The sequence below is a fragment of the Chenopodium album genome, chromosome 9 (assembly GCF_948465745.1).
Source record: "Chenopodium album chromosome 9, dcCheAlbu1.1, whole genome shotgun sequence".
NCBI lineage: Eukaryota > Viridiplantae > Streptophyta > Magnoliopsida > Caryophyllales > Amaranthaceae > Chenopodium > Chenopodium album.
In genome coordinates this window covers 8135778-8161853 of record NC_137842.1, presented here as the reverse complement: position 1 = coordinate 8161853, position 26076 = coordinate 8135778, and the positions used below count along the sequence as shown (strand labels likewise).

Genomic DNA, 26076 nt, shown 5'->3' with positions numbered 1-26076 from the left:
AATCAAATTAAATAATTGAAATAGAGATTTGGGACCAAACCCTCAGAAATTAAAACCTTTCACGTCTAGGGCGAAGGCAACTTCGAATATGGCTAGGTGTTTCTAGATCTTGTGAATGCGGAATTTTGTATTTAAAAACAAGGTTTTGAAAAGGAAAGAGAGAGAGAATAATCAAGAAAATCTTGATGAGAGTTGGTTTTCGAAAACAGAAAGAAAGAATTTTAACAAAAACTAACCGCAACACTAGACTTTTCACACTTTCACCTCATTCGATTATGGTTCGACGTGAAAGGTATTCATCACTGGGTTTGGTTTTGGGGAGACACAAATGGGTGTCTACAACTATGTTTAAACTGTCAGTCATTATAGTCTCCTTCACTGCCTCTGGTTTGGTCACAAAAAGGACTTTTCTACATGATTTCACCTCTTCTACTTCCTCAACTAACTTCTGACGCCCTTTCCTAGGAGTTGCTCGAAGTCGTAGACTCCAACCAAGACCCTGGTTCTGATCCTCTTCAGGTAAATTCAAGCAATCTCTTTCGCTATGCCCCATAATTCCACACATTAAACAAAAGAAAGGGAGTCTTTCATATTTCAAGTCAATTTTTAGAACCCTTCCATCCTTGTCCCTCGTATTAACAAATCGTCTTAGAGGTTTTGAAATGTCCAGGTTTAATTTCACCCTTCTATATTTGTCAAGGCCTAAATTATCCTGTTCAATCTCCAAAAGTTCACCCATGGGAGCTGTAATGGCCTTAACAATACTATCAGAACGTCTATTAAACGGCAAATTCTCAAGTCTTACCCAAAAAGGTGAATGCATCCGCATCACATCGAATGGTTGCTCATTTCCCTCAACTTCTCTAAGAGCAATCAGATTATTTTCGAAACACCATGGCCGCCCATCCAAAACCTTCTCACGGTCCTTCCAATGGAAGAATTGGAAGGCGAACAAATTGGTTCCTATAACTCTTATCACAACTCGTTTCGACAGGGACCATGCTTGAATCATGGTTCTCTTAAAAGCTTCAAGATTATAATTGCGATCCGTAATTAGTCGCCCCACAAGCATTAGGGCAATTTGTTCCTCCGAAATCTCATCTTTCACCTCACCAACATCAACAATTTCGTGTTCCGCATCTTGCAATCGTAATTTTGAGCATTGATCTGCTAGTTCTTCGTCCATGACTGGCCGGAGAACCACCTCTCTTTCAGGGTAGGTCGAACCTGTCTCGCAAGGTAGTACCGCCCCTCTCTTTCAAGGGAGTTTTTTTTTCACCAATTAAGAGTTAGCGAATACATTAGATCCATTTTGTATAACAAATAGTACATTACTTCTTTTTTTGACTTCATAGCTAGGTTGCCTGCATAATCCTTACAAAAAAATAAAAAAAAATTATTTATTTATTGACACAGTCAAAATTTTAAAATGAAAATAATTCAAAATAAATAAAAAAAAAACAATTTGTTAAAAAAAATATATATATAAATATATATGACATCATAAGTGCATTTGACGGAAACTTTTTTTATGATAACCCGACACATATACACTTTGAGGAGAGGATGATGTCAACAATTTTCTGTTCAAACATTTTGGACCAAGAATAATATTGGTTGCAACAGTTTAGTTATGCGAGTCTTAAATTAAAATTTTCTAGATTGCCTCAATGTCATGCCATTTTCATTGTAGCATGTCTTTTCTAATTTAAAAGTATTACTCAGTTTAGAATTGTTTTTATCTTTTTCCATTATGCATTATATAACCTCTATTGTCTTTATCTCATTGTCCGATCAACTTATTGATTTAATTGTAATGTTTCAATGTATGTCTTTTTGCAGACTTCTAAAGAGATTAGATTTTCCTGAGATGAAATTTAGTTTGTACTTACTGGGTTATGAGGTAAAAGGGATGCATATCTTTGATTTAAATATTTTATAACTTGTTATTTCGTTATTTTCCTTATTTCGAAGTATTTTTTAGCTAAAGGGCTTGTTTTATGTATTTTAAATTGACACACCCGAGAGTACCTAATTAAGGTGAAAAAATTGACACATCTTTTATATGCTCTAATTCCTTTTTTTGTAAGGGAAAGATAAAATTTAATTAATTGAAAGGCATACGACATTTACAATAAGCAATATAGAAAAGTAAAATACAATTCAAATTAATCAAATAAAAATCCTCTTTAAAGAAACAATGATGATGAGAAACTAGACCTGACGGTAAAACACAATCCCCAATTTTACGTTTGCTGAATTATGCAGCCTTCTGTGTGGGAGTCCATCTTCTTGACATAGTTTTGGGAAGAAAATTCATTACTTGACCATGTAGATCCCATTCTCGATCAATTCCAACGCCAATTGTAAAATTGTACGACTAACAACCCATGAATCCAATCTTTTTGATAAAACCCTAAAAACAAATTTCAATCTTCGTCCACAAGAGAAGAAAAGAAAGACAAACCCCAAACTCTCACAAAAAGAGAGAAGAAATCCAAAAATTGGGAAAAAAACTTGCATAAGAGAGAACGAGGATTATTAAAACAAAAAACAAAGAAAATAAAGAAAGGATTGGGGCTTAACATTATCAAGCCAAAGAGATGATGATGGTAGCCCCTTGTGTCTAGCAAAGATTTTAGGGGTCTTTTTAGAGATGGAGAGAGGAAGAGGCAAGAGAAAAAAAAATTTCTTTTCCCTCTCTATTCTCGCTATTCTCTCCCCTGCTCTCCTCATTACTTCCCTCTCTCCTCATAAAGATCGCTACTGAATTTTCACCCACCCAAATTGAACCTGAAACACTACATTCATCACTTCTCTTTCTCTCTCTCTTTAATTTCATTCTAAAATTAGGGTTTTTCGAGACTGTACTCTCTAAAAAATCGCAATGGGGGACCAAAAGTGTAGCCAAATCAACTGCATTGGAGTGGGGGGAGGACTACGTTTTAGATTCTGGTGTTGAAATTCAGCGAGGGAAAGGACAAAATCGAGGTAATTTTTGTTTTTTAATTGACTGTGGCAAACCCTAGATTTCGTACGAAGATCAGATTGCATCCTTAACTACCAACAAATCGCATGATAAGAACCAATTTGCTATAATATAACCCTAGAATCATAACCCCAAATGTAATTTAAAACCCTAATTTCAATTGGAAAAACCCCAAATTGATTTCTAAAACCTTAATTGAAAATACATTCCTGATAACATGATTACGCACTCAATTTTGCATTTTTGTTTGGCTAAAAGAACAAATTACATATTTAAATCCTAATTACTGCCTAAAAAGAAACGGTAAAGAGGAGAGAGGGAGGTAATGAGGGGAACAGGGGAAAAAAATCATGAAAATAAAAAAGGGGAAATGAGGGAAATTAAGAAGGTAGTTGGTGGGGCCCACAATGAAGTCATGGTAGTAGATTTTAAGGTTTTGAAGAATAGTTGGTAGTAAAATAAAAAAAAATAAAAAACTATTATAAAATAAGGGGAAAAGGGAGAAGATTAGAGAGATATGTAGATGGTAATTGTATTGTCTATCCTTTGATTTGTCCATGCTATATATATATACATAATGTAAGTATGTAACCTTCATGGAAATTAAGATTCCATTTAAGCGGGGGTTACAATAGAGGTAATTACATATGGGGGTTACAATGGGTGGCATAATACTAGGGAGTTACAAATGATAATGAACATCCACATAGAATATATTTTGTAAGACTCCCCCTGGATGGGCATTATCTAAAATATATTTAATGCGCATATATGCTGCCTCATTAAAAACCTTTCCAGGAAAAACCCAGTGGGAAAAAAAAAACCATGGATAAGGGAAAAAGAGTGCAGCGCGCAATTACTCCCCCTCATTATTATATCACTGAAGATCTTTGAGACGACGCAATCCAATACGATAAACTAACTTTTTAAAGGTTGCGGTTGGAAGAGCCTTAGTGAATAGGTCTGCTAAATTCTCACTTGAACGAATCTGCAAAACATTTATATCTCCATTCTTTTGAAGATCATGAGTGAAGAAAAATTTGGGTAAGATGTGCTTTGTTCTGTCACCTTTGATGTATCCTTCCTTAAGTTGAGCAATACAAGCTGCATTATCCTCGTATAAAGTTGTCGGTGCCTCTTTCCCAGATGATAAACCACAAACTTCTTTTATATGTTGAACTACCGACCTTAACCATACACATTCACGACTAGCCTCGTGAATTGCTAAAATCTCATAATGATTGGAAGACGTAGCTGCAATGGTTTGTTTCATAGAACGCCAAGAAATGGCAGTACCACCATATGTGAACACATATCCAGTTTGTGATCGACCATTATGAGGATCAGATAAATAACCTGCATCTACAAAACCAATCAAATTTTCTTTGGACAACTTTGGGAAAAATAAACCCATATCCTTCGTACCTTGAAGATAACGAAGTAAATGTTTAATCCCATTCCAATGCCTCCGGGTTGGACATGAACTAAACCATGCTAATAAATTAACTGAAAATGATATGTCGGGTCTTGTATGACTTGCAAGGTACATTAGTGCTCCAATTGCACTAAGATATGGTACTTCAGGACCCAGAATTTCTTCATCATTTTCCCGAGGTCGGAATGGATCTTTCTCTACTTCAAGTGATCTTACAACCATAGGACTGCTCAATGGATGTGCTGTATCCATAGAAAATCTTTTAAGAACCTTTTCTATGTATGTTGATTGATGCACAAGGATTCCATTCTCTAGGTGCTCTATTTGTAACCCTAAGCAAAATAATTACGAAAAGTTCAATAATGATGCGAAAAATAATTACGAATTCATGTGGACATTCTTTGAAGAGCCAGCAGATTCTTCATAATAATTTTTCATGTGCTGCTTGCTCAGAAGGCAAGTTGATAATTCGCCCATCACCAGCTAAAATTAATTTTGAATCAATTAGTTTTCTGGAACGTATACAAGGAGATATTTGTGGGCCCATACATCCCCCATGTGGACCATTTAGATATTTTATGGTTTTAATTGATGCATCAACTAGATGGTCACATGTGTCTTTGTTATCAACTCATAACCTGGCGTTTGCGAGATTACTTGCCCAATTGATTAAGTTACGGGCACATTTTCCAGATACTCCCATTAAGACTATTTGGCTTGATTATGCTGGTGAATTTACATCTCAAGCTTTCAATGATTATTGCATGTCCATTGGGATAAATGTTGAACATCTTGTATCCCATGTTCATACACAAAACGGTTTGGCAGAGTCATTAATTAAACGTATTCAGTTAATTGCTAGACCATTGCTTATGAAATCCAATCTCCCAATTTCTGCTTGGGGACATGCTATATTACATGCAGCAGCACTAATTCGCATTAGACCAACAAGTTATCACAAGTTCTCCCCATTACAATTGGTTTATGGTCAGGAACCAAATATTTCCCATCTAAGAATTTTTGGATGTGCGGTTTATGTTCCAATAGCTCCACCACAACGCTCTAAGATGGGTCCTCAAAGGAGGATGGTAATATATGTTGGGTTTGAATCCCCGTCAATAATTAAATATCTTGAGCCTACAACAGGGGATTTATTTACGGCTCGTTTTGCAGATTGTCATTTTAACGAGTCACTTTTCCCAACATTAGGGGGAGAAAAGAGAGAGCTGGAAAAAGAAATTAAATGGAATGAATTATCGTTATCTTATCTTGATCCTCGAACTAAACAACGTGAACTGGAAGTTCAAAAGATAATTCATTTACAAAGTTTAGCAAATCAATTGCCAGACTCGTTTGCTTACCCAAAAAGAGTGGCCAAGTCACATATTCCAGTTGTAAATGCTCCATTTAAAATAGATGTCCCGGAAGGACAAAATAAATTTTCTAATGAGTCTAAACCACGTCAGAAACGTGGAAGACCAATAGGTTCCAAAGATAAGAATCCTCGGAAAAGAAAAGGAGCATTAATTGATGATGGTCAAATTGAAGAAACAATTTCCGAAGGATCTCCAGAAGAGAATTTAGACATGATACAAGAAGAAATTCAGGTACCTGATAATGAAGAAATTTCAACAAATTATATCATGTCTGGAATTACATGGAACCGAAATCAAATCGACGTCGATGATGTTTTTGCATGCAATGTAGCATTAGATGTTATGGATAATAATGAGGATCATGAACCAATATCCATTGAAGAATGTAGACAAAGAAATGATTGGCCAAAATGGAAAGAAGCAATTGAATCAGAATTAAAATCTCTTGGAAAAAGAGAAGTATTCGGACCTGTAGTCCGTACACCTGAAGGTGTAAAACTAGTGGGATATAAATGGGTTTTTGTGCGAAAGAGAAATGAAAAGGGTGAAGTTGTAAGATATAAGGCACGCTTAGTTGCACAAGGATTCTCACAAAGACCTGGTATTGATTATGAGGAGACATATTCTCCTGTGGTGGATGCAACTACTTTTAGATTTTTGATTAGTCTGGCAATAAGAGAAGGACTTGACTTACGTTTGATGGATGTAGTCACAGCTTATTTATATGGCCCACTGGATAATGACATTTACATGAAGCTCCCAGAAGGATTCAAGCTGCCAGAAGCAGCAAAATCTAGTTCTCGAGAACATTTCTGTATTAAATTGAACAAATCTCTCTATGGATTGAAACAATCTGGGCGTATGTGGTATAACCGTCTAATTGAGTATTTGTCAAAGGAAGGTTATAAGAATGATCCTATCTGCCCATGTATTTTTGTAAAGAAATTTGGATCGGGATTTGTTATAATTGCAGTGTATGTTGATGATTTGAATATCATTGGAACTCCTGAAGAGATTTCAGTGACTGTCAATTATTTAAAGAAAGAATTCGAAATGAAAGATCTTGGAAAGACAAAATTTTGCTTAGGGTTACAAATAGAGCACCTAGAGAATGGAATCCTTGTGCATCAATCAACATACATACTACATCTAAGTTTTATGCATCAAATATCTCAACTATTATAAAAATATATTGATATGTCGTAACAAAGTATGTCGCAAACCGTAATACACAAAATAAAAGAACCATGGTAATAAATTAATAAATTAATAAATTAAAACAATAAACGAAACAATTAACCGTAATATATGGTAGTAAATCTCAACCCATGTGATACCAAATAATTAACAAATAAAAGATGTAATTTAGCACAACAAAACAAAAAAAAAAACCAAAATTTCATGATTGTAATCAACGCATGATAAAATAATGATAATTGTAACAAACTCATGCAATATTTATCCATGATAAAATAGTAGCAAATTGTAATCATACCAAATAAGCTATTAGAACAAAATAGCTTAATCAATACAAAGTGAAGCTTACCTCAGTCAACGGGAAAAAAAAATAATGTGTACGAAGTAGTGTATATTTCGTCAGTAACTCGGTTAATTGAGGTTGATGCAACAAGCCAACAATATGATCCTCCTTGTTATATTGTTTGATTAATGTTTTCTCCGATTACCGATAACTAAAGCAATGGTGCTGATAACGTATTATAAAATAAGGGGAAAAAGGAGAAGATTAGAGAGAGATGTAGATGGTAATTGTATTGTCTATCCTTTGATTTGTCCATGCTATATATATATACATAATGTAAGTATGTAACCTTCATGGAAATTAAGATTCCATTTAAGCGGGGGTTACAATAGAGGTAATTACATATGGGGGTTATAATGGGTGGCATAATACTAGGGAGTTAGAAATGATAATGAACATCCACATAGAATATATTTTGTAACAAAAACTATGGGTGGTTTTGCAAAAATGGGTATAATTGTTGGTGGTATTTTTCAACTTTTCCTAGTTTAAAAGCTGAAACTTTATAGTTCATAAATTATGCCATTTAAATGTAATTCTACCACCAACAATTATACCCATTTTTTAAGTAGAAAATTCATATTGGAAGATTACTAACTAGATTATATTCAATGTATAACCTCAATAAATTCATATATAGTCCTAGCAAAATTATATGCAATGTATAACCCCATTAAATCTAGTGCTTTTCATATTGGAAGATAGCTAACAAAAACATAATTCTTGTTTGGAGTTGCTCTTTACGTGTTTGTTGAATGTTGACTAACTACATATTAGACCTGTCAATACGAGTCAACAGGTTGGATTCGGGTCAAATTTTTAGTCCCTTGTTTGAATCGAGTGGTTTAGATAAAAATTATGTTAAAGGAGTCAAATCTGATCAATTTTTTAATATTTGGGTCCGGTTGGGTCGAGTTTGGCTTCTCTCTCAATCATTCGAGTTTGGAATCTGGTCAGATAGGGTACCAGGTTTGGGTTAGAAATTGACTAGTCTATAGTACATATTAATTCTCTTGTAAGTTGATTTCTTAACTTTCTTAAGTGATTATATGAATCTTGTCTTTGATTAATGATTATTGATGTTAGTTTTACATGTCGTAGGATCTGGCTTCAGCTCCTAGTGATCCAATAGAGCGAACTGTTTGGACCATGAGTAAGAAAGCTACAATTGAACTATATCAGTGAGTGTGTTATTTGATGCAATTACCATATTCATGATCTATTTCTTCCTACTTCTGTTTTCTTTCTATTTACCTCTAACATGTTGAATACTTCCCAGCAACTGGGGTACAGAAAGTGATCAAGAATTCAAAGGTTATCACAATGGAAACTCTGAACCTCTTGGCTTTGGTACGTATGATATGTTTATCTTAGATTTTGGCTTATTTCTTGATTGACTTACGAGTAAGTATAGACTCATACCTGATATCTCAATAGAATCAAAAAGTTTTTTTTTTTAATTTTTTATTATTATATTGTTATTTGTTGATTTAAAAATGTTTTTGCCCCTTAGAGTACTATCAACAATGAGCAAAAGCCAAAAGATCTAGAAACCAAGTGGCTCAGTTTTTAGCAAAGCTTTAAGTTACAAGTTCTCTTCTCTTAGAGTTTGGTTGGAAGAATATCCTAGTGAGATACATAAGTTTGTAATGGCTGATTTAACCGCTTCTTCTACTTAATAATATTTCTTCGTTTTCCCGTCAAAAAAAAAAAAGCAAAAATTCATTTCCTCATTCTCTCTCTACCCACTTTCTCTCGCTTCCAACCCATAAGCATTTTTGTGATCATATTTTTATTCCACCAATGATCAAAAAAAATTCTTCACTACTCTCTCTCTACTACATCTTCTCTCCGTATTATTTTTATTCTTTTTTTTACTTGACTTGTGGACCCCACACAGTTACTATATATTCATCTTAAAAAATGCTCAACCTATGAGCAATTTTCATTTTGCTCATGAGCATTTTTGCTTTTGCTCATTGATGTAAGGGTCTGTTCACATTTGCTTAATTTCAATTCAGTTCAGTTCAGTAAATGTGAACACACCCTAAGTCAATTTTATTTTAATTTAACCTAAAGTTTTGTTCATGAGCATTTTTTTGCTCATTGTTGAGAATGCTCTAGTAATTTAGTATGATCCATATTTGATAGCGGTCCATCATGTCTTGAGTTTCGTATACATGAAGCCCAGTGGGATATTAAATAAGTTATGAGACCATCTCTTGATAATCGCAAAATAAAAAAAAAAAATTACATATTTTTTGCATGATATTAATTTTGTATCAACTTGAATCGACCACTAAGAGCATTGCCACCAATGGGGAGAAAAATGCCCATGGGTAGTTTTTGGGTTTTAATCCAAAAAAAAAAGACCCCATCAATGGGCTAAATAAAAAATGCCCATGGGAAAATCATTTTATGATCAAAGTATGGGCAAAATTAAAATCAGACCAAGAAATAGTGGGCCCCACGTGCATAGCTGCCAATAAATTTTTTTTGCTCACCTTACCTCAAAACGCAGCGTTTTGAGGAAGCGTGTGCTTTGCTTCAACTCAAAACGCAGCGTTTTGAGGAAAGGAAAAGCAAAAAAAAATTATACTTGCAACCCTGACAGGCGCGTCAGCACGCCCAATCAGGCGCTGACACGCGTCCTGTCAGGTTGCTTGGACCAATCAGGAAATTCCTGATTATTGCAACGGTTATATTTTTGTAATGGGTATTTTGTGCTTTTAAAATTAAAAAAAAAAAAAATTACCAACGGCTAGAAAAAAAAATTCCCTACAAATAGAGACCCATTTTGCCTATATTTTTATATTTCCAAAATTCACATAAATTTGTTGTATTTACATTATCTCTCAATTTCTCCCTCATAATTAGTCATCCTTAGTATTTATATTATTATTATTATTATTATTATTATTATTATTATTATTATTATTATTATTATTATTAAAATAAATATTATTATTATTATTATTATTATTATTATTATTATTATTATTATTATTATTATTATTGGAAGTATAATAATTATTGTTATTATTTTAGCAGTATTGTTATTAATATTATTATTGTTGTTATTATTATTTTTGTTATTAATATTATTATTATTGTGTTAGTTTTTGAAATTAATAAAAAAAATAGATATGGATCCCAATAACCCCTTTTACTCACTACTTTCTCAAAATTGTAATGATTTAGATGAGAATTTCATGAATCAACCTCAATTTCAACTTTTCCTACAAAGAATGAGCAACACCTCTCTGCAAAATCCTCCACAACAATACCTCCACAACAACAAATACCTCCACAAATTCCAACTGAAAACACTGATTACGAGCAATCACCTCCTGTCTACCAAGGAAGTAACTCTCAGTACGATGATAGCCAAGAAGAAAATGTGCCTGAGACACCTCAATACCCTCCGTCGACTCAAAGAATGCCGGTGGGTTCCAACCAACGACTCGCTAAAGCTAGTCGTATTTGGTCAGTCGCAGAAGATGAAGCTCTTATTGGGCTATATTTAAAATACAGTGGAAATGCGATAGTGGGTACGGGCATGAAAGCAGCTGAACTTTGGCGACAAATATCTGTGGCGTACGACATGGTTCAAGCTAAGCAGCCAGAAATACTACCACCCAGAAATGCGAAGAGTTTGGAGAACCGTTGGAGAAGGATGGCGGCAGATGTACTGTTATGGACAAGTTGTTATGATGAAGCGGGTCCGTTAACTGGAAGTGGATTCAACGAAGTTGATCGAATTCAAAAGGCCTCGAAGTTGTTCCATATATCATCCAAACCACCACACAATTTTGTTTTTCCCCACGCTTGGGAAATGATAAAGAATGACCCAAAGTGGAGGCCGAAACTCAGATGGGCATTGTCACTAAAGGAACGACAAGATTGTCAACTGCGTTCGGAAGGGGACACCGAGGATAGCAGTGGAAGTGGAAAGAGATCGAGAACTGACAGTGAAGCTGAAGGAGATGTTCCCGTTGGTGGGTTTTCATCAGGAGGTATACCCAGACCCGACGGGGTAAAAAAAGCAAAGGCTAAGCGTAAGGGAAAAGCTATTGCTCATGATAGTGCAATTTTAAGTATTGGTGAACAGATACAGGCTTGTACTGAAGTTAGAAGCTTTGAGGCAAATTTACGGCAACAAAGGCTGAACCTTGAAAGGGAAAAGGAAAAGAGGAAAAACAAACAGGTCGAATTACAAGAGAAGAAGATGAAATTTGATATGTTGCAAGCCATTATGTCAAAAACGACCCCACTTACACCAGCTGAAGAAGCGTGGAAGGAGGAACTAATTCAAGAAGTGTATGGTGGAAAGTAGAGTAGTTTATTATGCATTATGATTTCAAGTATTTTGTTTATTATGTTGCAATGAATTAATTTTTATTATTAATTTTATCCAAAAATTAATCAATTTATATTACATTTTCATATATTTTGTTCAATTATGAGTCAAGTACTAGCTAGTGTGTGTAGATTTTGTCTTATACAATTATGAGTGAAGTGGTTGGTTTTATCAACCATTGAACTGTCAAATCCCAAAAAGTAGTCAAGTCCAATTGTAGTTTTTGTTTTATACAAGCATTGAGTAGTCATTTCATACATAACTTGAACCGTATGACAAGCATTGGTATTGATTATTAAGAATTGAGTAGTCATGTATTTTGTTTTTACTATACATTGAGTAGTCTTTTCACACTCAGCCAAAGGACATGCACTGAAAAGCTTTCCTATTTAAAGGTGTGAAATCCATAAATTGATCCACAACACCAAAACATTCAAAAACCAAACACGGAAAATGTTTTCCATAAGCTCAACCTCAAGCTCAAATTCTTCTGATTCAGATCAATATACGGAATTTGATAATCTAGTTGACGAATTTGTCACAAATCACTTACCTAACATAATGCTTCCTCAACCACCTCCATCCGAGATCGAAATTGTAAATGAAGATGAAATTGTCCCGCAGCGTAGGGGAGATAGAGAAAGGGAGAAAGGGCATTTGCAATTGTACAATGATTACTTCGCAATAAATTCTGTGTATTCCGAAAATCAGTTCCGTCGTCGATTTCGAATGCACAAACCTTTATTCTGTCGGATTATGAATAAAGTGGTTGAGGGCGATCCATTCTTCCAGCAGCGTAGGAATGCAGCTGGTAGGCTTGGCTTATCACCTCTGCAGAAATGCACCGCTGCAATAAGAATGTTAGCGTACGGTGTTGCTCCGGGTGCCGTAGATGAATACATACGCATGGTTCAAACAACATCTAGAAAATCAATGCAACATTTTACTCAAGGGGTGATCAAGCATTTTGATCAGGCCGAGTACTTAAGAAGTCCAACAGATGAAGATTTAAGGAGAATCCTTCACCAAAATGAAATGCGTGGATTCCCGGGCATGATCGGTAGCATCGACTGCATGCACTGGGAGTGGAAGAACTGTCCTATGGCTTGGAAAGCACAATACGCAGGTCGTAGCAAGAACGCAACCCTTATCCTGGAAGTTGTTGCGGATCAAGATTTATGGATTTGGCATGCATTTTTTGGAATACCCGACTCTTGTAATGATCTTAACGTCCTATACCGCTCTCCGGTGTTTGACGATGTTTTGAAAGGTCGGGCACCACCAATTAGTTTTATGGTAAACGGCCATGAGTACAACATGGGATACTACTTAACATATGGTATATATCCGAACTGGGCAACTTTTATACAAGGTATCACATATCCTCAACTCGAGAAGGACAAGTTATTTGCAGATAAACAAGCTGCAGCTCGAAAAGACGTTGAACGTGCGTTTGGAGTTCTACAGGCTAGGTTTGCCATATTACGACAACCCTCACTTGCTTTCGACGAAGACATTTTGAGCGACATAATGAAAGTTTGTATCATTATGCACAACATGATTGTCGAGGATGAACGACACAATTACATTCGTGCCGAAGTTTTGAGAAGGTATTATGAAGAAGATCGCCCTCAGCTTCATAGAGCAAGGTCCGGTCCAAGTACAAGTGCCACAGTGAATAACAACGAGCCTGTCGAATTTGACGTTGGCCGACCACCAAACGTTGATTTTGATGGGTATATTCAAAGAAGAATTACCCTGCGTGATAGCCAAACCCATTTTTCTTTGAAAGATGATTTAGTTGAGCATATTTGGAAAAAATACGGTCGTACAAATGAATAAATAGTTTTGTAATCGTTAATTTATTTGGTTTGTATGATAGGTGTACGATCATTATGTGTTGTAATCGTTAATGTTGTACTAATGAAAAATGAAATTTCGCATAAAATAATTATAAAAATACTTAATATTGTACTCATAAATAATTTAATCAATAAAAAAATTTAGTTAAAATGATTTATTTATTTATTTATTTATTTTTATTATATTTTTTTTTACAGATCGAATAAGTATTACTTAAAGAATAAATATTATTATTTTATTAAAAAATACATTTTGCATAAATTAATAATAAAAATAATGATGTGTAGGAGAGATAAATATTGGTGGGTATAGGGTTGAAAATAGGAGAGAGAATGGTGGGGATTATAATTTTTTACCATTGGTGTAGAAAAAAAATTACCAAGAAAATGCCCATGGGGAGGAGGAGTGAGAAAGTGGTTAGAGAGAGATTGGGCAACCAAAAAAATGCCCATTAGTGGCAATGCTCTAAGTGCTCCTTGAGCTCTATCACCTAAAATCCAACTCTTAAGTCTTGCACTACTTTGCATAACTGTTCGGTCAATTGGTTAATTCATGCACCGAATTAGAAGTCATTCGTTCTAGCTTATGTGCTTAAAATTGTAACTTGACATTAACCAATAAACCTATACTAATGGCAAAACCAAGAATGTCACTTGTCATTTCATGGTTAAAAATTTTTCCGCCTTTTTTTTCCCTTTTCTTTTTAGTTTTTTGACAACTTATTTAATCCAATTATGTTCAATTAAATTTTTTACATATATTCTATATACTAGGAAACTTTTAGTTACAAAAATACTAACATTATTAAAAATAATGTATTGGAATATATTATTTTCCAAAATTATTATAATATTATCAATATCAATTTTTTTCTCCAACTTTTATTATTTGATAATAAAATTTATTTTAATTAAAAAAGAAAAATAATTTTGGTAGCATACTTTGTATTAATCTTAAAATTATATGTAACATTTATAAGAACAAAATAAGTTTGTTATAGTATAATTGGTACACAACATAAATTGAAAAATTATTTAATTATTCTAAACATTTATGTGATTATTACTAAAGATATATTTAAAAAGTTGATTATTAAATACTATTTATCCTAAAGTAAAATGAACTCAACTAAAATTTCATATTATGTCGATCAAAGTGTGTCAACAATTTAAGGACAAATGTATATGAGTTCGTATATGGGTGCTAACTTAAGCTAATATTTTAATTTTTTTTTATATAAAACCTTATAGCTTCTAAGTTTCTATTACTATATTTATTTATTTATTAATAATACAATCCAATTCAATAACCTTTACGTATTTAGTATTGGTATAAACTAATTAAAATTCAAGTTATTTTGTTACAAATAATTTTTTTGGATAAATTATCGTTGAATTAACACCATTATTTATTTGTTATAAAATTTAATTAGGGTTTTTTCTAAGCTATGCTCCCAAGGTTATTGAGTTTCTAAGGTGTGCCCATGTTTTTTTAAAATTACAAGATATGCCCTCCAACTTAAGGTGTTTATTCAACCGTACCCTATAACGTTAATCCAATGTTGGTAGTTGTGTTAATGGTTCAGTACCACACTTTGGAGAGAAATTCCATGCCCGGATTGGGTTAGAGTTATATAAGTTGGTTAACATTTAACATTTTTTTTTCCAAATTTTCTCATCTCTTTTCCTTATTTCTTGTAAAAGCAACCATTGATATGTCAAGCTCTCGGTGTATTTCTTATTCTTTTTTCTCATCCGCTTCTTATTACTTCCTATTTATTTACAATTCTTACGTCGAGTTTACGTTAGAGGGTACGGTTGATTAAACAACTTAAGTTGGAGGGCACAACTTGTAATTTTGAAAAAGCATGAGCACACCTTAGAAACTCAACAATCTTAAGGGCATAGCTTAGAAAAACCCATTTAATTATAACTGTGCATGGCACGGGACTTAACCTAGTCTTCTTACATAAGAATATTTCTCTTATCAATTTTTTGTAAACTTGTAAAAATGTGATTAGTTACTCCCTCTGTCTCCGAAAGAACGACCCTTTTGGGTTGATTTTGCAGGTATTAAGAAAGTTAAATAAAAAGAAGTAAATATATATTCTTTTCCAAAATATTAACGGACCCAAATGCGGTATTTTAATGCAAAATTTTATATGAAGAATCTAATTTTACACATATATTGTTGTAAATTGGTGGGTATTTTAATGCAAATGGGTTAATTATTTTAGGACTAAACTTAGGCCAAAAGGGTCAAACTTTTGGGGACGGAGGGAGTAATACTAATCATGCTCGATTGATCTCATTTAATTAATACTAATCCTACTCGATTGAGCGTTCTTTAAAAAAAAGATTGAAAAAGTTCCATGTATATGAAATTGTAATACATCAATCAATAACTTAATGTTAATACAGACACCGGGAGTGACACATTTCACATCCTGGTGTTGTTTTTTTCCCTCCAAAACTCTCCTTCCCTTTTTAACCTTTTTTTTTTTTTTTTAATTCTATAATAATATCATTCCAGATATTTTATGTTATCTTTATGCAATAATTTTTTTTTAGTTAATATTTGATTTTGCTTCTATAATAATACCATTCCAAATCTTGTATATTGTATTTATGACAAATATTTTCATTTATTTTACTTGGTGTTCATAATTTTTCTATACACATTTACCTAAATAATTATTCCAAATCTTTTTTAATTGTCTTTCAAATGGAGTTTCATTAAATTTTGCCAAAAAAAGTGATACGAAGTAATTAATTGATCATACAGTATAATAGATGTAAAGGAAGTTACTTTAAAAAACACTTAATTTGTTTTTTCCAATTCCTCTAGCTAATTTATAAATTTAAAATCAATTTCAATGTGACTATATATTCAAATTCATTATAATTTTGTTTCTGAAATTTTACTACTACATATATATTATAACAAATTAAGGACTTATAGAGTATAGTATAATTATAAATGTTGTGTTTGACCATTATATCATATGTTTAATTGTAGGAAAAGGTAAAATATCAATTAATTTTGGTCTATTTTTTGATTAATTTTTTATGTTTATTAAAAATGCATTTATAAGTAAGTATTTATTAATATGACCACTAGAGTTGATGACCAAACCAAGCCCTACCTGAAAAAAAATTCTCGGGTTTAGGCAGCCCAAAAATTCCTTTTTTGTTTAATATTTTGCTTGCTTATTAATAAAGATTATGATTATAATTTCTATATTTGATGTATATGTTTTATCAAATTTTATTTATTGGATATTCTTACAAAAATTAGACTTACCGTGCATAGCACGGGCCTTAAGCTAGTTATAAAGTAAAAGAGAGTAAGAGACACACTTGATGATTTAAATGATTCGTTTTTCTTTACTTTTTTGATACAAATTTTAGTGATGAAGTGATAGTCAATTACTCGTCACAAGGACAACAGTCGGTTCTTTCTTCCTTCATTCTCTAAATTCACAAAAATAAAGGTCAACAAGAGTAACAATGTGGTGTGCCTAGGCACAAGTTGACCTGGGCCATGCATCTTTTTTTGTCTAAGCTTATCATAAAGATAGTCATGAGGAATAATGTTGATGGGGATATCAATTTTTATGTGAGATTTTTTTATTTACTTTTTATGATATCATTTAAAGGCAATACCTTGTTCATTTTGTTTACATAATTATATAGAAATTTTATTGAAAAATACTACCCTTATTAATTATGATGTGTAACTTTGAAATTTTTTATATCTCACAAATAATACCCTATATACACATAATAATAATCAAAGAATATAGAAAATATTTGCATAAAAAAAAAAAAAAAAAAAAAAGAATATAGAAAATATTACTCCCTCCGTTTTTAAATACTTGCTTCACTTTCTTTTTTCGGCCGTTTTTAAATATTTGCTCTATTTTCTTATTTGAAAAATTTTACAGTAGTTAATTAAAAACTTTCACCTAGTGGACCCACCATTAGGGCCTGTTCACATTTACTTAACTGAAATGAGCTGAACTGAACTGATTGAAGCTGAACTGAACTGAACTGAATTGATTGGAACTGAACTAAACTGAATTGAGCTGAAATGAATATTTTATGAGAGAGGGAAATTAAGTACAAATTCTTCTATGGACCCTAGTCCATCTAAAATAGCTAGACCTCTATTAAAACACAACCTTATATAATGAAACACAACTTCATTCTCTTCTTCTTCTTCCCACAATCTTTACAAAATTTTGTTTCCTTTTTTTTTTTATTTTTTTTTTTTTATTTTTAAGAAACTCTCTATCTCTCTCTCTCTCTCTCTTTTTTTAATCTAATCTCTTTTTATTTCTTTATCGAATTTACTTCATTATTTTTTTTTTCAAATCCTTATTTTCTCTCTCCTCTGTTCTTTGATTTTTTTTTTCCATTAAATTTCTGCATTTGACAATTTTAAATTCCCAAAGATACCAATCTAGGTTTGTTATTATGAACTCATTGTGATCAATATTAATTTATTTTTTTGATTTTGAGATGAATTTGTGGATGAAATAATTATTTTAATATCAATTGAATTTGTGAAAACTAATTTGATTAATTTCAATTCGTAATCGATTATCTGATTATTTTTACTGTTCTCATCAATTTGTATGTATTTTTTTGATTTTGAGATGAATTTGTAGATGAAATCATTGTTCTAGTACGTGTCAATTGAATTTGTTGAAGTTAATTCAATCAATCAATTCGTATCTATTATGATCGATTACCTGATACTTTTGAACATTTAGTAAACAAAATATGAACAATTATAAATTTTGAACATTAAAAAAAAAAATCTGAACAACAAGTTTTTTGAACATTTAGTGAAAATATCTAAACAATCGCAATGTACCACGCCTGTACTTTTGAACATTCAGTAAAAAGATCTGAACAATTGCAAATTTTGAACGTTTGGTAATAAAATCTGAACAATCACCTGTGGTCCAGCTATCCTAGATGGACCAGGGTACACAATAGACTTACTGGGAAATTAAGAGCTGAACTGAACTGAACTCATTGGAGCTGAACTGAACTGATTGGAGCTGAACTGAACTGAAATTAAGTAAATGTGAACAGACCCTTAATCATATTTAATTAATTTCATATTATCGTTCCTCCAATTCTCTCCACTACTTTTGTTTTTTACAATTTTTTTATTTTCCCACCTACCCCACTACCTCCATATTTTATTATTTTCTCCAATTTCTCCTAAAACTCTATGCATGGAGAAATAAAGCAAATATTTAAAAACTAAGGGAATACAATTGAAAATGTGTAAGACTTTACGCTTTTTTTAAAAACTCTAATAGTTTCCACTGCGTAAGGGCCTGTTCTCTTACGTTGAAATTCAGTTCAGTTCAGTTCAATTCAGTTCAGTTCAGTTCAGTTCAGTTCAGTTCAGCTCAGCTCCTAATTTCCTTCTCTTATAAAATATTCATTTCAGTTCAGTTCAGTTCAGTTCAGCTCAGTTCAGCTCAGTTCAGTTCAGTTCAGCTCAATTCAATTCAGTTCAGTTCAGCTGAGTTCAGTCAATGAGAACAAACCCTAAATAAGTATATACTGCCCCCATATTAAGAACTAAGGATATGTGGTGTATGCGAATATCCGTGTATGGATGGAGATTTCCTTTTCTTGGCTTTTCTCGTTGTACAATTAATAGTTTAGGGTTGTGACTTGTGAGTCCTTGTGACTTGTGATTGGTTGATTGTGGACTTGTGGTTGTTGACTTGTTGGTCATAGACTTTTGTATGATTGATTATGATTGTGGTCATATTTTATGGTTGGTTGGCTGATTATGTTAAGAACAAAATTCTTTATTGTATTATTTGGGAAAATAAATAACACATACGTCTTCTTCTTCTTCTTCTTCTTTTTTTTTTTTTTTTAATATATTTTTTTTTTTTTTTTGTAATAGTTGCAACAATTTTGATTTTTACATTATTTATATGTTTCACTTTGACAAGATTTGACGATTTATACATAAGTAAAAATATATTCATGTGAGATCTTGTTAAATTCATCTTAATTTGTACAATTTTAATATCCGAGATTTAAAATTTTTACATATTGGTAATAAAAAATATTATGTAATTATAAAAAAACAGAGGAAGTATTTCTATTTTTCTTGTTTTTATATGAGTACTAGTTCTTGTTGTTTACAAAATTATATATTTTTCAATAATGTGTTTTTATTAGGAAAATAAATCATTTTAAAAAGGGGAGGTGGGTGAGAATTGCATATACTAGCGAAGAAATCAAATTATGACCGGGGAAATGAACTAAAACATGACATTATATGTTTATTGAATTAAGGCTGTTGTTGTTTTATCATTATATTTTAATTAATAATAATCTTTTTACTCTGTATGTTAGAAAAGGAATAATAATAATAAAATAAAAATACTAAATGAGATAACATGTGACATGAATGGTTTGACTTTTTATATACTCCGCAATAGGTATGCATATGACCACCTATTTTAAAATTAGTGGCCCTTGTACCAAATTAAACCAATTTATTTTCCAATTTGTGGTATCATTTTATGTATTACCTCCGATATACACTATATGTAACATTTAGGTATTATTATAAAATATAAAAAATTCAAAAGTTGCAAATAATATGTACTATTTCTTTTTATTTAGTGCTATCTAATTTGTATTTGCTCACAGGACATATAGGGATCACTGTTGATGACTTTTTCAAGGCATGTGAGAGGTTTGAACAGTTAGGTGTAGAGTTTGTACAGAAGCCTGACGACGGTGGGTTTTTTTTTCTTCTTATCATATACGTAGTAAATAAATCTGATCATATTTAATACTACGTAATTATCATATTTGCAATATGTAAGAGGAAAACAAAACCTTTGTGCTTGTGTTTGTCTAGAATTTGATCTTTCAGTTTGAAAACTTTGGATACAATGATACATCAAAGCATTGAGAATAATAATTTTATAATGGTGCTTATTAATATACTTTCTCCATTCTTTTTTATTTGACCCGCTTTGAGTTATACACTATTCATCACCTCTCTTTTGACCATCTTTTATGAATTATATGTAAGTAAAAAAACAAATATTCATGTGGGATTTTATTAGATTCGTCAATATGTACTATCATAATATATAACTTATACGAAGTATGATTTTTACTTGTGGAGAATTATAGTTATAGATTGTTAAATTTTTGCATTGACAAGCGTGATAAATAAAACAGGTAGAGTAAAAAGAATGGAGGAAGTACTACATTAAGATTAGCTTCACTATATATATATATATATATATATATATATATATATATATATTACAAAAACAAGGATTAGCTATTATATTTTGAATAAAGTAGGTTTTTTTTAAGGGTTTTTATTTTAATTATTTATTTATTTATTTATATTTATTTATTTATTTTTATTAAAGGGAATATGGGAGGTTTCTCATATGTTTTGTGGTGAAAATTATGCAGGAAAAACGAATGGGATTGCATTTATTAAGGATCCTGATGGCTACTGGATTGAAATCTTTGATCTTAAGACAATAAAAAGTGCCGCTGGTAGTGCCTCTTGAAGCTTTCTTCTAGGTGGTTAAGAAATCATCAAAATATAAATACTAATTACACTGATTTACGCGTGGTTTATTCATGAATTTCTAATTTTATACAATTTTTAAGAGTGTATTTAATGCTTATATATAGTTCTTAGGGCTACATATGGCATTATTATTCTTATCTTTATTAGTCATACTATTAATTTTTTCTTGTTGATTTACATATGTATCTATTTTATTTAATGTTGTTAACAATAATTCTACAGTATTTTTTTTTAAAAAAGAATTCTTAATTAATAGCTTGCTTAATCTAGTAAAACTTTTCTATAAACATTCTTAATTAAGTATACATGCCAGGTGTTACTCCTCTCATCAACATAAAGTTTGAATGTTTTTGAAATAGAAACTAGTGTGTGGCCCGGGCGATGCTCCGGGTTGTTAGTTTGTACTTGTTTAATTTGCTAATCAAATTCGACTATTTAGAATTTAGATAGTAAGACTTGTTGGTTTTGAGTTTTAAGTCTTGTTATAAACATTTTTTAGTTGTCAAACTCAATCAATACATAATGCAAACAAATAGTATCATAAGACACAAATTAACTTATCTAAGTTAATTATAAATTTGTTGGATAGAAAAACCCAATTAATAAATGGCTAAGATGGTAAGACTCTTAACTTAAGACTTGTTGAGTTGTTGGTATTAGGTGCTTGACGATACTTGTATTCTTTTTTATTTTTTATTTTATTTTTTTATTTTTTTTTTGGTATTAGGTGCTTAAAAAGACTTTTTAATTTTTTTTTATTTATTTTTTATTTTTTATGGTGAGTAAATTCGAAATTTCAAATACAATAACAACATAGCCTTATTTTTATTTATTTATTTATTTTTAATTCAACATTGATTTATTTCTAACTCAGATGGTAATAAATGTGGTTTTCATTCAATGAGGTTTGGTGTTCTAATCTCTTCATTTTTAGTTTATATTTGATACTAGGGGTGAGCATAACAGGGTACCCTGTAAAAATTCCAGGAACCGAAACCGGAACTTGTTGCAACAGGTTCCTCAAAATGAGAACCGGAACCGGAACCGGAAACTGTTGAACAGGTTTCTTGGAAATTGGGAACCGGAATCGGAACCTGTAGGTTCCGGTTTCGATTCAGGTACCCTGTATTATAATATACTCACTAACTTTTTCGCGGAAATTTTAATAAAAAACTGGTTGGTCACTAATTTATAATGTTTGCAACTTGCAAATAAGACAAACTAATAGTAGTTGTCTAACAAATTTAATATATATTTTTTTATAATTGTAATTTTGATATTTATTATTTAAAAATTGAGTAAGAATTAGTGTATAATTTGAAATTAAGTGATACTTTTATCAGGTTCAGGGTACCCTACAGGTTCCGGTTCCAAAAAATTGAGAACCTGAACCGGAACCTATTACAACAGGTTCTCCAGTTTGCTACCCGGAACCGGAACCTCTTGTACAGGTTCTGGTTCCGGAACCTGCGGTTCCTAACAGATTCCGGTTCCGATTCAGGGTACCCTGATTTTTTGCTCTCCCCTATTTGATACCATGAATAAATATTGTTGAATGGATAATGATATGACATTGTTAAATGAATAATAATGTGGCGTGATGCTAAAGGTTGTTAAATGATGATGTAATGTAATATTGGTGTAAAAAGGAGTACACATGACAGTGTGACACATAAATAATTTTAGGAACACATTTTTTTTTTTTTATAAAGTATAGATATATACATTTTATGTTTCAATTAAAAAAAATGAATACATATAGCAAAGTTAGTAAAATCGGGATTCTACTTTGATTCGAAAGGTGCTATCATAATCGAATCGTAAGATCGAATCGTAGAATAGTACAACATGCTTAATCAAGACGGCATATCTAAATTTAATTTAATATATTGAAATTATGAGTTTAAAACCTAATTATTGATAGAAAATAGTTTCTTACCCATTAAGCAACCAATAATTGACTGTATACTTATAAATAACTATATAGGCATGTTTAAACTTGTAAGGATTTCTCTAGTTAAGAGAAATATGTAAAATCGGGTAAAATCATAAATCAAATTGTGTGACATTTATGAATTGTAAAATTGTAAGATTCTAAGATTTAATCGAGATTGTAATAACTTGAACTTGGAGCCATCAACCGTTTAATAAGAAGGTTTACAATCTTTTATCTTAATAAGGCCCTGTTCTTTTGAGCTTCTGGGCAGAGCAGAGCAGATTTCAGCAGAGCAAAGCAAAGCAGAGCAGATTTCAGCAGAGCAGAGCAGAGCATAGCAGATTTCAGCCGAGCAGACCAGAGCAGAACAGATTTTATTATTATTATTATTATTATTATTATTATCATCATCATCATCATCATCATCATCATCATCATCATTATTATTATTAAATATTAATTATTATTATTATTATTATTATTATTATTATTATTATTATTATTATTATTATTATTATTATTATTATTATTATTATTATTATTATTACTACTACTACTACTACTACTACTACTACTACTACTACTACTACTAATATTATCGCATTATTATTATAATCATTAAATTTTTAAAGTTAAATATTAATTATTATTATATTAATTATAATTATTATTAAATATTATTTAATTATTATTATTAAAAATTAATAATTAGTATTATCTTTAAATATTAGTCATTATCTTAATATTAATTGCTATTATAAAAATCAATTATTGTTATTATAATTAATATTATTAGTTACAAATATTATTATTACTGTTAGTATAATTACTATTATTATTACTATTATTATTATTATTATTATTAAATATTAATTATTATTGTTATTATTATTATTATTATTATTAATAATTATTAATAATTTATTATTATTATTAAATATTAATAATTATTTATTATTTTTTTTATTTTTTTATTAAATATCAATAATTAATTATTGTTATTATTATTATTAAGTATTAATTATTATTATAATTAAATATTAATTATTTATTATTATTAAATATTATTTATTTATTATTATTATTATTATTATAAAATATTAATTATTATTATTATTAAATATTAAATATTAAATATTAATTATTAATTATTATTAAATATTAATTATTATTATAATAATTTAATATTAAGTATTAATTTTAAGTAGAGCAGAGCAGAGCAGATTGAAGCAGAGCATAGCAAAGCAGAGCAGATTTCAGCAAAGCAGAGCAGATTTCAGCAGAGCAGAGCAGAGCAAAGCAGCTCTAAAGAACGGGGCCTAAGTGTGTTCGCGCTTTGTGAAGTTCTAATAATAGATAATGAATAGCTTGAAGACAGTATGATTATTTGCTAATTTGTATCTTGTTTCAAGTTGTTTGTGTTTGTGGCCTTCTTAGCCTTGCAATATCCCTTTTTTATGTTGAGCAGTATAATAAATAAAGGGGAATGATTTGTAGAAGAAGCACGAAGATCATTTGGGAATTGATTGCCGAGAGCTATCTGTTCTTTTATTATTTCTCTGATACGGAGTATACTTCATTTGTCTGGATCAAAATAATTGACAATCAAAGTTAAAACACAATGTCAATGCATTAATTTGATGACCTTAAATAAATTATTTAACATATTGATATTGCATATTATATTAATGTCTATTTATTACTCCCTCCGTTTTATAATGTTAGTCCCATATGGAATCAGTCACATAAAATAAGAAAACAAATATATTTGGAATCTAACATTAAAGTACAACAGATTTCATAATTAGTTTACCTTATTTATTTATTTTTTTTTTCATTAGGAAAGTACAATTCATAATTGCATAATTTAAGGTAAAAATTTCCTAACTTAAAGTCATGTCATCAATACACAATCAATCAATTCAAAAAAAAAAAAAATCAAGTTATAAATGAAATATGTTCAATATGGGTAGATCTTTTTTAAACGCCCAAAATAGTATATGGGACTAACATTATGAAACGGAGGGAGTATTACATTAGTAAATTAAAAAAATATAGTTGTCAAAATTAACATATGAATAGTAAAAAAGTCAAATGTGTGAATTGTTTTAAGACGTAGGAATATCTATTTTAAGATGGTATTTTTTTTTTTTTGACAAGAATATGGTATTTATTTGGATGTTAGTACTAACGATAGTTGGTTTATTTTTATTTTGGATCTGTTATGGATCATTGTAGGTTCCAATTTGTAGTATTAAATTTAATTTGGTTTAATTTCAAGGATTATAAATTTTTTTTTTTTTTTTGAGAAAGAAAAAAATCCATTAATAAGAAAGCCATACAACATCTACAAAGACATTCAACCCCAACAAGAACATTGCAAAATAAATCAAAAAGCTAATTGCTTCATCAACACTACAGACACCGCATAGAATTTCCGTAATGGAGTGTCCCTTGCTAATATCGCCACAGGCTTTCATATCACACAAGAGACTATCTGTGGAACAGCTTTCGCCTTTGCGTATGTAGTCATGGAGAAACCTACCCTCTGATCCATCTTCATCTGCCCGCCGAATTGACACGCCTTGCACACCCGCATCAGTCCTTGTTAATGAACAAGCCCTAAATTCCATAGATCAAAATCTAGGAAATAAACACACAAAAAAATAAAACAAACCAAAAATCCCACAAAAGGGAAATTATTGAAACCTAAAACGCAAAATCAAAGAAAAACAAGGAAAAAGGGTCATAAATAGTCTAATTTCCGAAGAAATTAGACTATTTCTGGCCTATACGGCCAAACTTTTAGAAAACCCTAGCAGAGAGGGAGGGGGGGGGGGGGGAGAGGAGATGCGGTACAGAGAATTAAAATATTCCTTTGTTTCAAGGATTATAATTGGTTTGGAATTATATTTTTTTTTATGTCGGAGTGTTTTTTTATTTTATTTAAAGGAGTTTATAGT

The 26076-nt window shown here is 31.1% G+C and overlaps 1 protein-coding gene across 1 annotated transcript in view; it reads left to right on the top strand.

Moving 5' to 3' along the window:
- Positions 1–21464, top strand: part of LOC145558356 (lactoylglutathione lyase-like) — a 37010-nt gene extending 15546 nt beyond the window's left edge. The window contains exons 3-7 of the mRNA XM_081619576.1: positions 1843–1903; positions 8442–8521; positions 8620–8690; positions 20265–20354; positions 21054–21464. Of these exons, the coding sequence (XP_081475702.1) occupies positions 1843–1903; positions 8442–8521; positions 8620–8690; positions 20265–20354; positions 21054–21154 (403 nt within the window). The 3' untranslated portion in view covers positions 21155–21464. The remainder of the gene's footprint in view (positions 1–1842; positions 1904–8441; positions 8522–8619; positions 8691–20264; positions 20355–21053) is intronic.
- Positions 21465–26076: the final 4612 nt, after the last annotated feature.